Source organism: Apodemus sylvaticus, chromosome 4 (assembly GCF_947179515.1).
Source record: "Apodemus sylvaticus chromosome 4, mApoSyl1.1, whole genome shotgun sequence".
In the NCBI taxonomy this organism is placed as follows: domain Eukaryota; kingdom Metazoa; phylum Chordata; class Mammalia; order Rodentia; family Muridae; genus Apodemus; species Apodemus sylvaticus.
The window spans coordinates 55,282,649-55,295,969 of NC_067475.1; the positions used below are offsets into that span (position 1 = coordinate 55,282,649).

At 49.2% G+C, this 13,321-nt stretch overlaps 1 protein-coding gene across 4 annotated transcripts; it reads right to left on the reverse strand.

Moving 5' to 3' along the window:
* Positions 1-793: 793 nt before the first annotated feature.
* Positions 794-9,203, reverse strand: Amigo1 (adhesion molecule with Ig like domain 1). 4 transcript variants are annotated; one of them, XM_052179454.1, is made up of 3 exons: positions 8,852-9,203; positions 6,928-8,431; positions 794-3,830 (listed from the first exon to the last, which is right to left on the reverse strand). In XM_052179454.1, the coding sequence occupies exons 2-3, from the start codon at positions 8,333-8,335 to the stop codon at positions 3,760-3,762; spliced, it is 1,479 nt and encodes a 492-aa protein (XP_052035414.1). In that variant the 5' UTR covers positions 8,336-8,431; positions 8,852-9,203; the 3' UTR covers positions 794-3,759. The 4 variants fall into 4 exon arrangements, with proteins under 4 accessions (XP_052035414.1, XP_052035412.1, XP_052035413.1 ...); XM_052179452.1 differs by having other exon boundaries at positions 794-8,431; positions 9,066-9,203; XM_052179453.1 differs by having other exon boundaries at positions 794-8,396.
* Positions 9,204-13,321: the final 4,118 nt, after the last annotated feature.

Sequence of the window (13,321 nt, forward strand, 5' to 3'; positions counted from 1 at the left end):
GAGGGGCTTTGGGAGCCATATAATGGTCACAGTTCTTACTTTTGGATGCAAGGTCATCTCTTTTTTTGTTTTGTTTTGTTTTTTTGTTTCTCTCTGTGTAGCTCTGGCTGTCCTGGAACTCACTCTGTAGACCAGGCTGGCTTCAAACTCAGAAATCCCCCTGCCTCTGCCTCCCAAGTGCTGGGATTACAGGCGTGCGCCACCACCATCCGGCGCAAGGTCATCTCTTATCCAACCCTGCGTGATATGCCACCAAGACCACAGTCACTGGTGTGTCTTACACATTGCTTACCTCATGTGGTCAAGCCACAGGGGTGACCGAAGGTCTCAGTCAGTACAGCATCCTCCAGGTCAAATCTGGAGGGTCAGGTCTCAGCCACAAGTTTTGATCATAAGTTATCTAAATCTCTTGTGCCTAACTCTGCCCTTCTAAGGGAAGAATGGGCACCAAGAAAGGGAGGATCAATATTAGCAATCATGGTACTACCACCCCAACCCTGTTTCCTCTCTGTAGCTTCAGTCCTATGTGGTACCGTGAAGGCTGTGGCTTCTGGCTTCCAGGGTCCACACTTAAGGTTCCTTTGCTGTCTCAGGCAGCTCCTTTCTGTCTGAAAAGATGTTTTACTGGAACTACCACACACAAACAAGTGAGCACACACACACACACACACACACACAGGCGATAGCAATTGTATAAACTTTCAGTTAAGAGGAAAGATGCTTTCCATTCCACTTGTCTAATGGCAGGCAGCATTTGGCCCAGAGTGCGTGAAGGCAAACAGAACCAACCACGTGAACATTTGTCTCTCTTTATCTTAATTGTTTTTTCTGTCCTGGGATCCAGGAATGAAATGCGAGTCTAGCCTCAGTCATTCTTGCCTAAATGGCACAAGGAAAACAGAAGGTGGAGGGGAGTGTGGGGGCAGTGCCCCAGAACTGCCCTAGAGACGGACTGGAAGTAGACGGTCAGCACTGGGCAGGGCTCAGTACAAACAGATGACCTCTGGTAGACAGCCTTAGCCCAGATGTGGTCAGAGAGCAGTGGCCCATTATTAATTGGTCAGCTATTGTCAGAATTTCCCAAAGAATTTTTTAACCCATCTTTGAAGCAGGTGAAGGAACCATTTCAGGCTAGTCTGTGGAATTTGGAGCTGATTTTGTGTCACTGGTGACATAGTGGCTCCCAGGACCCTATCTTTTAAAAAGGTTCCTAGTTATCTCCCAGTGAGTCCTAGCAGTGATGCTCAGACCACACCTAAAGTAATCACAGCAAAAGAGGGAGCAGTGGGAAGGGAGGGAGAAGAAAGAAGTACAAGTATTACCTGGTCACAGTCCTAGCCAACCTTTGTGCACATTATCTATGCCAGTGCAGAAGGAGACCCAGAAGTCGCCTGGTAGGATTACATGTCCTGGTTCACCAAAGGATGGCTCTCAGGCCATAGTTCTATGCTTTCTGTGCTCCAGGCTGGCACACCACAGAAGGGAAGGCATCAGGGCAGTTCTAAGGATCCTAACCATTTGATATCTTCTACCTATTAGTGTCTCAGCCTGATGAAAGTGCTTGATTGGCAGCTTTAGCCTTCTCTTTCAAAGCCCTGGGAGAGGAAACCACCAGCATAGATTCCTTGTGGCCTGACGAAAAAGCCAACTGTCCTTACTGCAGGGCCTGAGCTTTTTTTGCCATGTGGGTGGGGAAAGCACAGCATCACCACTGGTTGCCTAGGAGACAAGATAAGTGGTACAAATACAGAAAAGGGAGGAATTGAGAGGCCAGGTGGAAGGAAGACTGGGCTAGCCCATACACTGTACCCTTACCCTGTCACACAGGGCTTCTATTTCCCTGAAGTGCTGCCTAAGAGGAAGGACAGAAAGTTTTGCAAGACCCAGCAGACAAAACTACATCATCTTATCCATGAGCCAGGGAGCTTGTGGCTTGGGAGTGGGGTGAGCACAAACGGCAGAAGAGGTACAGCCTCTGAGAACTCCAGGCTCTTCCCAGAACCCTTCCAAGCCTTTCCTCTACCAGCACCATCCTCTCTACCAGGCAGTCAGCCATAGCAGAGTCAACTTCGTAAAGATGAGGAAATACACAGATGTGGATGATGGGAGAGCTCTGACCTCACTCAGCGTCTGCATTTCACTGACCTACCTGATGTGCCTGGCAGTAAAGTAGTTTCACTATTCCTCCTCTAGTGAGACAGACAACTTCCCAGACAGAACAGGGCTATGGTGGCTCAATTCCATACACATAAGAGGTTATGGTAATTATATATGCTCCCTCTTTGGTCTCCCATTCAAGTACGCACCAGGACAGACCCCACTTAGCTTCTGAGATCAGTTGAGATCTCACATATGGAATGGTACAGGCCTAGGCCTTAGTGTCTTAGGACAGTCCTTTCCAGAAGCCTCAAGAGCCTAGCCCGACATTACAGTTTAGTCTAGTTTCTGGCAGGGTATGTCTATTAAGAGAAGCTAAAGATTCTGCAGTTTTTGCTTTTCATTCCACAGAATACTTAGTTCACATGAAACAGTCATTGAGTATTAACATACCCATGAGATGAATATGCTTTTAGCTCAAGATGAAAATATCCTGGTAATAATCAAAATTTTATGAAAGTGAGCTGTTTGCCACCATTAAGGAAAAAAAATCAACCTTCCAACCCAAGCATTTTGCCATCGTACCATTAGAAAGCTTGATCTAGCCTTTTAAGAGAAGCCTGTAGGGAGGCAAGCCTCCTCCTCAGGGATCTAGCAAAGCATCAGTATGTATAAGCCTTGGCCCAGGGTACCTAATCTCTTGCTTGCTAAAGGTACTGAGATGCTGCTTCTGAGGCTATCTCAGAAGTTAGAAAACTGTCTGTTGGGCAGATCAGCCCCTGCCTGATTTTGTGTGGTCTGTAAGAATAGGAGCCTTTACTTTTTTAACGGGTTGAAAAAAACCTAAAAAGACTAACATTTTACTGCCTACAGGTACCATTTTTATTGGATGCTCTGTTTTGGCAGATATTTGAGGATTTATTTCAAAGAATCATGTCCTAGAAGCTTGGACCTCTGTGGTGCAGCTGAAGGATGGTGTAACCTTTCAGACAAGGTCTGGTGAGAGAGAGCTAGGTCAAGGGGCATCGTCCTTTGAAGACCATAATGCAGTTCTCATCGGGCCCTGGTTTGCTCTCACAAGAACAAGTTGTTACAAAAAGAGCAAACAGGCCATGGAACCTGCCTTTCACCCCATTTCTTTATGTGAACTCTTTTGCATTTCCTCCTGTTATTGTAATGACACATACCATGAGGCCCTCATGACATGACCAACCAATGGGTCCACTGGATCTTTAACTTCCATCCTCCAAAACTATAAGCTACGTAAACCTTTCTCCCTTATAAAATGCTCTGCCTTGGACATTTCCCTCCAGCAAAAAGATTGCTATGCTAGGACAGAACCATGGCCATTCATCTACACTGTGGATGTTTGTCTGCTACAGCAGTGCAGTGGAGAATTAATAGATGGTGAATCCTCTAAGGCCCAAAATATTTACTGTCTGGCTTGAGAGAAAAAGTTTGCTATTCTCTTCTCTAATCTTAATGCCTGGATGAATCTGATTTTATACTTAGTTTCCTAGATCATGCAGATAACAACACTCTGAAGAGATTCTCTCTTTTGATGTCACACCCTTTTGAAGTATACTGAACCCACCCACATGCTAAGGTAAATAAACCAACCACAAACTGTGCCAGAGCAGAGACTCAAGCCAGGTTTAATGGTCATTGTCTAGTTCTAGAGCCCACGGGCTCTGAGGTTTGCCAGCCTGGTGTACACAGTGGGAGGAAGAGTCCTAGACACAGAAAAAAAGAATTACAAGGCAAGAACACACACAAACCCAGAAAATTGGCTTTGTTCTCCTCAGATAGGTCTACCCTTTCCTGGCCTCTTCCAGGGGCCCCATAGATACAGCAAAGGAAAAGATCACAGATAATTACACAGACTATAGAGCCTTATCACATCCTGTCTCCAGAGAAACCTGCTTCTCCTTCCTGGGAGATACAGTTTATGGGTACAGATGGGGTGAAGACCATCCTCTCTTTTATCTACACCTGGCTGTTTTCTTCCCAAGGTCTAATGGGATTATATGATGCAGAATACGGATACACACATATACCCCACCTACAAGGACGAAGCTACCATTGGGTTATAAGAACTGAAACCACAAGGAGAGACCAGTCAGTTAAATGGTTTTTGTTGGAGCATCCAGATATGTCCTGCAGGTGTCTTGAACTAGGGCCCAAGTTAGTGGTTGTAGTAGGGAGAGTTAGGCTGCAGAGTAGGACTTAAAAAGAAAATGACCCTCCTGGTCCTCAGGAGCTCAGCTAGAATGCCCCAGAAGGCAAACTTCATTTGACTTCCATTTTAAAGAGTCTTACAGCTCTCAATGGTGTCTGGAGAGGATGCTGCTACCTAAGAGATTTCCTCATTCTCTGAGGAGTCTGAGGATGGAGGTCTGGCTCTTGGACCTCTGGTGACAAAGTCCCCAGAAGTGTTTGAAATACAACCAGTTCCTCCCCAACCCTGGTCTAATAGGACACAGGAAGAACAACTCAAGAGCTTCTTGGCCTCCACCAGCATCCTTTGGAGTCCTTCGCTACTCTGGCTCTAGCCTCCTGTCTACAGGTATGCAGTTTTTTAAGAGGGTTTCTGAGGAGTCTGATGAACCAGCTAGTACCTCACCACCCTTTTCTCAAAGGCTCCAGCGTGTGGTTCCCCCTAACTCCAGCATCTGCAGAAAAGTGATTCAGCTCCATGGAGATATGGGTAAAAGTTCAGCGTGTTCAGAAATTAAAGTATAAGAGATGGTGCATTTGAGGAGACTGGCATGGTCATTCTCTCCTGCAGTTCAAGAAAAATGTGTGCAAGAAGTTGTGCGCGTGGGTGGAGGCCGGTCTAGAAATGGTGGCATCAGAGGTGGCCACAGACTCACTGTCCTGGTGGAGGTCAAGGTGCTGGCGTGCATGCATACCTATGAGCATGCGTTCCTATGAGCATGCAACTACTTAAGGGGAATCGCTGCACCTCTCTCTTGACAAAACTAGGTTACTAAGAAAGGATGGACAGCAGCCTTGAGATCCCAGGAGCAGACAGGGGACAATCAGTTTCTCTTCCCCGGTCTGTATAAGTAGCCTGACAGGCCTTCCTAGCACTAAGCAGCCCTCACCCACAGGTAAACAACACTTCTTAAGAACCTCAAAAGCAGGTCAGGAAACCGGAGGACCTGGATGACTTCCAACCACAGGAAACAAGGGAAAGAAAAGACACCGGAAAAGACCCACACTGGGGAACACTTTGACCTCTGCCCTGACCACCCCTCTGCCAAAGCTCAGAACAACCACCTCTGGGGCCTGCACTATGTTTGCAGGATGCAGGGCACAGCCACCTCTGTATCCAAAGCATTTTGAGTCTGGATGGAAGCAAAGGCTGGGTTTGTTTTTAAGCGCCTCTGCTCTGAGCGCCACAACTGCACTGATCTCCAACTGATTTTTCAAACTGTAGAGCCCCTTCTGCCTCTGTTACAAGACTGCCTGCCTTCGAGTCTGGTAGGGGAGTGCAGAACTCTAAGGCACACTCTGTATCACCGTTCTGGGACAGAGACCACTAAGTTCCAACCCTTCAGTTGACAAAAAAATCCCACACTTTGCAGGAGTGAGGCAGCCTTGTCAGCAGAGAGAAGATAAACAAACGGTAGGTCCTGTCTAGCTCCAGACCTAGCCTAACGGAGCAGGAGTGGATGTTCCTGACTCCGCCTCTGCAGAGCAGCATTTTATGGAAGGCTCAGAACCCCACCTGAGCTGATTAAGAAGGTTGATGGAAGAGATGGAATACATGGGAGATCAGGTAGGTCTGGTTGGCCGATAAATCAAAGAGGCTGGTTTTCCCTATCCTATTAGCAAGTGTGGCAGCCCTTGTGCCACAGTGGTGGCAGCCATCAATGCTACTTCCTCAGGATTCCCTACTCTTGTCCCGATAGATAGACACTGGGAGTCAAATACTAATCAAAGCTTTCCCCAGCCAGGGAATCAGCTTACCTGGACTTTATGCCTTATCTACAAGTTTTATGCTATGACAGTGACCTCTTAATTCATTCTGTACCCATCCGAGCCACCTGCCCCAGGACAAGGCACAGACACAATGTCCTATATTGCTGCCATAACTAACAGGCAAGAGGCCAGGCTCCTGCAAAGATCCACCTACTCAGGACTCCCAGGGAGAGAAGACAGCTCTAGCGAGAACTCTTACAGCAGCTTTAGGGAGTGTTATTGATCCAGGTCTCAGCCTTTTCCTGACTCATTTTCCAAAGGTTTCCAGTTCTCTAGCTATGAATGTGACTTCCCGACCAGAGAAGAAACTGCAGCTCCCCAGCACGGCTCCTGTGAAGCTCCCCCAACACACACAACTTCGCAGGTGTGGGTGGGCAGAGACAGGAAAAAAAAAGTTGTTTTTCAAATGGTTTTCTCTTAAGGAGCTAGGGATGACCTCAAAAAAAGTTTAGGGAATCTGCTCCTCCCCTCACCCCTTTCCTCGTTCCTGTCCAACTCAGACGCGTCTCTCCTCCTCTACCACGCTGAGAATAGCCAAGGCTTTGGGTAGGGGTGTGGCATCTGCCTGAGGATTAATATATCCATATGTGAAACTCACAGCATCCACACCCTCACTGGGGTCTTGCCTCCTCTTGTGCCCATGACCAATTCCCTGGTGGTCAGGAGAAACCCACTCCCTTGGGCAGCCAGCCCTCTCTTCCGCCCCCTCATCTCCCTCAGGGGTACACTACCTCTCCTGGGGCAGAACCTCCCCATCAGCCCATGCTGCTCACACCACAATGGGTGTATCAGAAAAGACCGAGCTGACCGACTCTGGGTCTGACATCCTCCGCTGACCCTTGCCTGTTGCCTGGGGCACCGGCAGAGTGTTGCCTGGCTTGAGTTTGCCATTTTGACCCTGCCCCTGTCCAACAGGTTCCAGGAAGGCCACCCGCCGGTCAAAACCATCATCTTTGTCCCCACCAGCCATAGGGTCATGGTTGGGTGTGGTACTGAGCATAGAAGAGCTGAGGCTATCTCCTTGATGGCTGGAAGGCTTCTCCACACCCCGACACCAGCAGCGGCAAGGGGTGAGGTACAAGTATATGAGGACCAGAACCACACTAAGGATACAGCCCACCAGCGTCGTATAGGCTGTGTTGAGGGTGTCATGGTGTCCGTGCAAGGTGAAGTTATACACCTTCAACTCCACAGACAGTGTCTCGTTGAACGTCTCCCCCATGGCATAGCAGGTATACACACCCCCATCCTCAACCTGCACCTCTTTAAAGTGAAGACTGCCATCCTCGGACACGGTCACCGTGCCATTGGACCCCTGATTTAGCACCTGTTCATTGCTTGGGGTCACCCACACTTTGGTCATCCCCTGCTGTTTGGTGTCACACGTGATGGTCAGGGTGTCTCCCAGGTGAGCCTCCCAGGCACTTTCCTTGTACTCGCTGCAGTTGAAGAAATCCAGGCTGAAGACGTTGTGCAGCTTCTTGGAATGCATGCAATACAGATCCTCTTGGAAGTCCATCACAGAGCTCAGCTGCCGGTACTGCCAGTGGGAAAAGAGCTGGTAGAGCTTGCAGTCACACTCCAGGGGGTTGTTGTGCAGGTACAGCCCGTTCTTGACCCACGCTGGCAATTTCTGCAGGTCGGTCAGGGGCAACTTCTTCAGCTTGTTGGAGGATAGATCCAAGAGCATTAGTTTGGGTAATTTGTTTCCATCCTTGATCAGTTCCAGAGGAAAGCGAGAGATCAGATTTTGGCTTAAGTAGAGTTTCTGCAGCTGGGCCATGTCCTCGAAGGCATTCCGGTCCACCACCACAATGTGGTTATTGTAGAGCAACAGCACTTCCAGCGCCTGCAGGTCGCTGAACAGGAACTCATCCAGCGTGTGGAGATGGTTGGAGGAGAGGTCCAGGTACCGGAGGTTGGGTACTGGGACAAAGGCCTCAGAGGAGATGAAGTTTAGGTGGTTGTGGCTCAGCAGTAGGGAGTGCAGGTTGACCAGACGCGTGGGGGTCCACTCAGCCCGCAGCCGGCTCAAGTTGTTGTGGCTGAGGTCCAGGAGCGCCGTGTAGCTGGGCAAAGACTGGGGCACGTTGGGCAGCTGCTGCTTGGAGCAGCTGAGGATGTTGCTGGCGCATAGGCAGTTGGCGGGACAACTAACCACAGCTCGGCCAGCCCTGGCTACCTCCAAGAGAAGCAGGAAGAAGGAGAGCAGCAGGAGCCAGAGGCCTCGCAGGTCACGCAGGGGTTGCATAGTGTCACTGAGGAGAGCGAGGAAGGCCACAGGATCTGGGACAGAGTCACCCCGGCATGTTCTGGTGGAGTATGGAAGGGCCACTTTCACTACAGGCTTGGGAGAAAGAGGATGGGTTTGTAGTCACCAAGGACTCAGGAGGGAAAGACCACCACTCCCACTTTCCTCTCCCACCCTTGCTCCTACCCTTTGGTGAGTAGAGAGGAAGCCATCCTGGGTAGGTCCCAGGCACAGTGAGGCAGGCTGTGGGCTCAAAATACTAGGGCATTAGAGGCACTGGCGCAAAGGCCCAGTGGGCTAGGGTCGCGGGTGCAGAGTGAGGGTGTGCACAGCGTGTCCCCTGTGGTGGCAGTGGTGGGGTGTCACAGGGATTGCACGCTCGAGGTTTGGAGGCGGGGTCATGGGGCCTTTCCCGAGGAACCAAGGGAAGGTCAACAGGATACTGGGCTAGGAAGGGCCGAAGGTTCCCAGGGCCTGTGGCGCGGGTTCCCTCCCCAGAACCTCCGGTCACTGCACCTGCTCCGCGAGGCTGCGTCTCAGCCCATGGCCAGTCCGGGAGCTCCGTCGCGGCCTCCCCCGTCCGCGCCTCCCCGGCTGGCCTGTCACGGCGCCCGGCGTACGCAGGGGCCCGCGCCCGGCGACATCGCCCGCGAGGAACTTGCTGGGTTCCGCGCTGTCCACCCGCGCCGCCGCCTCGCCCGCACCGCCGCGCCCGTCCACCCGAGCCCACCTGGCACGACTGCCGCCTCCGGAGCCACCGGCCAGGCAAGAAGCAGTGCGGCGAGCGGGAGACGCCGCGATCCCAGCCGAGGGAGCAGCGTGGGGGCAGCGAGCACCGCGCGCGCGCCCGCCCGTCGCCGCCGCCGGAGCCTCGGGGCGCGTGCGCGCGGCGGGGGCGGGGCGCACGTGCGTGTGTTTGTCTCCGGCTCCCGGCGGACACGCGGGCCGCTGGCTGCACTCGGGGGTCATTTCCTCCGCCATCCTGGGCTGGGTCCAGAGCTAGCGAGCGTCGCCCCTCAAGCGCCTCTCCTCCCTAGGCTCCCTTTCTCCATCCTCTTCATGCCCCAGTACCGCTCTTCCTACCCAAACCCACTGTCGGGAAAAGTAAGTCTAACAAGAGTGAGCTCGCTGGATCCAGTGAACTGACTCCAGGGCAAGAAGCGTCACGCGTCTTTTAATTTTCCAAATTAAAGAAATCTGGCTCGCCTCCTGCTGTCAGTGTTGGCGGGAAATTCATTAGTCACGTTTTTTGACGTTCCTTCTGCTTTCTCTGTGGAGCTGTGAAGTCACTAAAATTTGGGGGAAGAGCTTTATTTTGTTTTTGTTTCTTTTTTGGATTTGTTCTTCCCTCTCTATTTTTGATGCAACTAGTCTATGCATCTTGGAGTACCATTGAAGAACACAGCTGCTTAGCCTGCAAGCTTGCTAGTCACGACTGGGCTTGGGACGGTGTGTCCTTCCCCAGGCAACCCACCATGATCCCCCCACCCCCACTTACCGTCATATCCAGCTCTCTCTTGTCTTTTCCCGAAGCAGTACCTGCACTTCCTGGTTGTCGGATCATGATTCCAGCACTTTTTCTATTAATTCTCAAAAGTGAAGGCCAGTGGTGGGCGTTGAGGTGTTTTCTGTAAGATGGCCTCCCTAAAGACCAAGAAGCTGTTAATCAATGTTTGATAATTGATGATTGGGGGCAAGGCCCAGGATGAACCAAGATAATGTCATCCAAGAATTCATTCTTGAGATAGTGGACACAGAGGGAGAAATTAGCAAGGTTTTCTTTCCAGTCTTTTACGATAGCAAGTCCAAGCCTGAAATTAATTTCTCAACAAATTAGCTTGCTAAGAGTTTAAAAAAGAAGGAAGATAGATCTCTCCCATGTTTTTACTGTGTTTAAGTGACTTTACCTCTTCAAGGGGTATTAGCATATTAAACTTATGCATGATCTGAAAAGATTTTTTTTCCCTTTCCTGTTTAATCCGGGCATGGTGAAAAGTTGAGATGGTGGGTGATCCTTTTTGGAGGAGAAGGAAAAGGGAATCAGGAAATCAGTTGCTGAGAAGCGCAGTTTCTGTTGGCCAGAGACGCAGAGCAGTGTGCTGGGCTGCCCTGGCTTGGTGCGTTCTCCATGGCAGGCACATGTGGCGTGGAAGCTTGTCGTCAGACACAGTGGCTGGGAGCAGAGGGTCAACTTTCACAGAGTGTCGCATGGATCCCTCTGGCAGGGCAAGAGACCCAAGAGCCTGCAAGACAGAGGTCACAATGACCAGCTCTTCCAAGTGTTGCTGTCGTCTTCACTTTGGTCACAGAGACAGATCCTGATGGCAAGGGACCACACAAGGGCATGGATTCCAGCAGGAGAGGATAGATGGGGGCCCTCTAGAAGCTGTTAGCACACACATGGTCTCTGAAGTTGAATCTATTTTTAAGTTTGGAGATTTTTCAAGCATACTAAAAGTATGCAATGAACTCCTATAAATCCACAATCCTTATTCCATAACTGACAAAGAAATACTATCATTGTATTTTATGCAAATATCCCTGGGAAAATGCATGTTCCTCCCACCCTGCTTTGTCTTCTCCTATTCTTCCTTCAGACCCCAGCATTCCAGACTCTCGTCTATCCGTCTGTCTGTCTATCAGTCTGTCCCTCTCCTCTTTCTACTGTGTGTTTTTGTTTTTGTTTTTTGTATTTTGTTTTTTTGTATTTTTTTTATTTGGTTTTTTCGAGACAGGGTTTCTCTGTGTAGCCGTGGCTGTCCTGGAACTCACTCTGTAAACCAGGCTGGCCTGAACTCAGAAATCCACCTGCCTCTGCCTCCCAGAGTGCTGGGATTACAGGCGTGCACCACCATCACTCTACTGTGTTTGAAAGGTAGGGAAAACAAAGTAACAACAACAACAAAAAAAGGCCCTTTGAACTGGACATCAGTTTTAAGAGTTGGTATCTAAGCCAGGGGGTTGTGGCACACCCTTTTAATCACAGTACTGGCAGAGGCAGAGGCAGAGGCAGAGGCAGAAGCAGAGAGGGAGAGGCAGGTGATCTCTGAGTTCGAGGCCAGCCTGGTCTACAGAGACAGCCAGGACTACACAAAGAAACTCTGTCTTGAAAAACAACCAATCAACAAAAGAGTTGGTATCTATAATTTGGATAGCTCTTCAGTTTCTTTTAATCTCGATTACACTTAAATGTTTTTTAAATATGCATACAAACCACTGAGGACTCTTGTTAACAGTGAGATTCTGAAGCACTAGTCCAGAGAGGGCCCAGTAGCCTGTGGTTCTAACATGTTAGATGTTACTGCTCTGGATCCACAGACTATGTGTTGAGTCACAGGGGCTAGGCGTGTGCCATTTAAATAGGTAGCCGTTACTCAGCACATTTGGCTATTGGAATTAATTACAAATAAACAGCATTAGAAACCACATCTTTGGTTTTCCTAGCCACGCTGAAAATAGCAGTGACATGTGGCCAGCTACCCAATGGAACAAGGCATTGTCCCAGGAAGTCCTTTGGGTGCCACTGTATAGAGAATTGACTCATAGTAACTCTCCCACAGCTGCTTTTGAGGCCAAACAGCTATCTATTAATTCACAACAAAAGACAACCTGTGCAGGATAAATAGCAACAGGTTATTTATAGTCTGCATTTATTTCCTCTTGCTGGAATAGATCAACTCAGTGTTCCTAACTGCAATTTCAAAGGTTGTTTGTCTAGCTCAGGGCTTGAACAAAAGAGGCTGCATGTATCTACAAGTTTATGAGACTGGATGAGTCCCATCCCTACACACTAGAAGTATTTTTCCTTCTGTTGGACTGACTGTTATTGACCATTGGAATCAAAGTAGAGAATGGTGGGGGAAGACACCCTTTAAGGATGCTAACTTTGGGTCTAGAGAACACCAAAACTTGGGGTTGAGGATATACTTAGCTGGTTGAGTGTTTGCCTAGCATTCAAGACACCCCGAGTTTGATAAGGACCAGCATGGGTTATATAAAGTCCCACCTTACAAATTAAAATTAAAAATAAGTAATAAGGAAGGATTCAAAATCGTGTGTGTGTGTGTGTGTGTGTGTGTGTGTAGGTGGGTGTACCATATGTGGAGGTGCCCTTGCAGAGCCGAGAAGAGGGGGTTGGATCCTGTGGAGCTGGAGTTACTGGTGTTTGTGAACGCCTGATGTGGGTGCTGGGAACTTAGCTCCTCTCTGCAAGAGCAGTATGTGCTCTTAACTGCCGAGAGTCTCCCCAGCCCCAGTGGGAAGCGCTCTCTCTGTCTCTCTGTCTCTTTCTCTCCTTCCTTCCCTCTTCCCCTCCCTCTCTCTCTCTCTTTTGAGATTTATTTTATGTGAGTACACTGTAGCTGTTTTCAGATAGACCAGAAGAGGGCATCAGATCCCATTACAGATGGTTGTGACCACCATGTGGTTGCTGGGAATTGAACTCAGGACCTTTGTTTGCTCTAGCCCTCCTTGCTCCATCCCAAAGATTTATTTATTGCTATAAGTAAATACACTGTAGCTCTCTTCAGACACACCAAAAGAGGACATCAGGTGTCATTACAGATGGCATGAGCCACCATGTGGTTGCTGGGATTTGAACTCAGGACCTTCAACAAAATAGTCAGTGCTCTTAACCACTGAGCCATCTCTCCAACCCCAGTTATATCAAGAAGTTCACTTGCATTTCCCCTTTTGTTTCGTTCTTGATGGCTCTTTTATAAGGGAATTTCTACAACCACCTCCCACCTTATAAGTTAGCGATTGTTTTTTTTTTTTTTTGCTTTGTTTCTTACTCAGTTCTGAACATGCTCATATACTGAGGTCTTTCCCACCCTAGACGTAAGTGATTCCTTCTCTTTAGACAGTTGATGTCACACTCCCCTTTCGTCACTCCTTGCCCTTGTCACCTCAGCCATTCACACTTCCTGAAAGCTCTGGGTGGTCTGCAGAAACCACAAGGATGAGCAAGTTAACTGGAGACTGAAA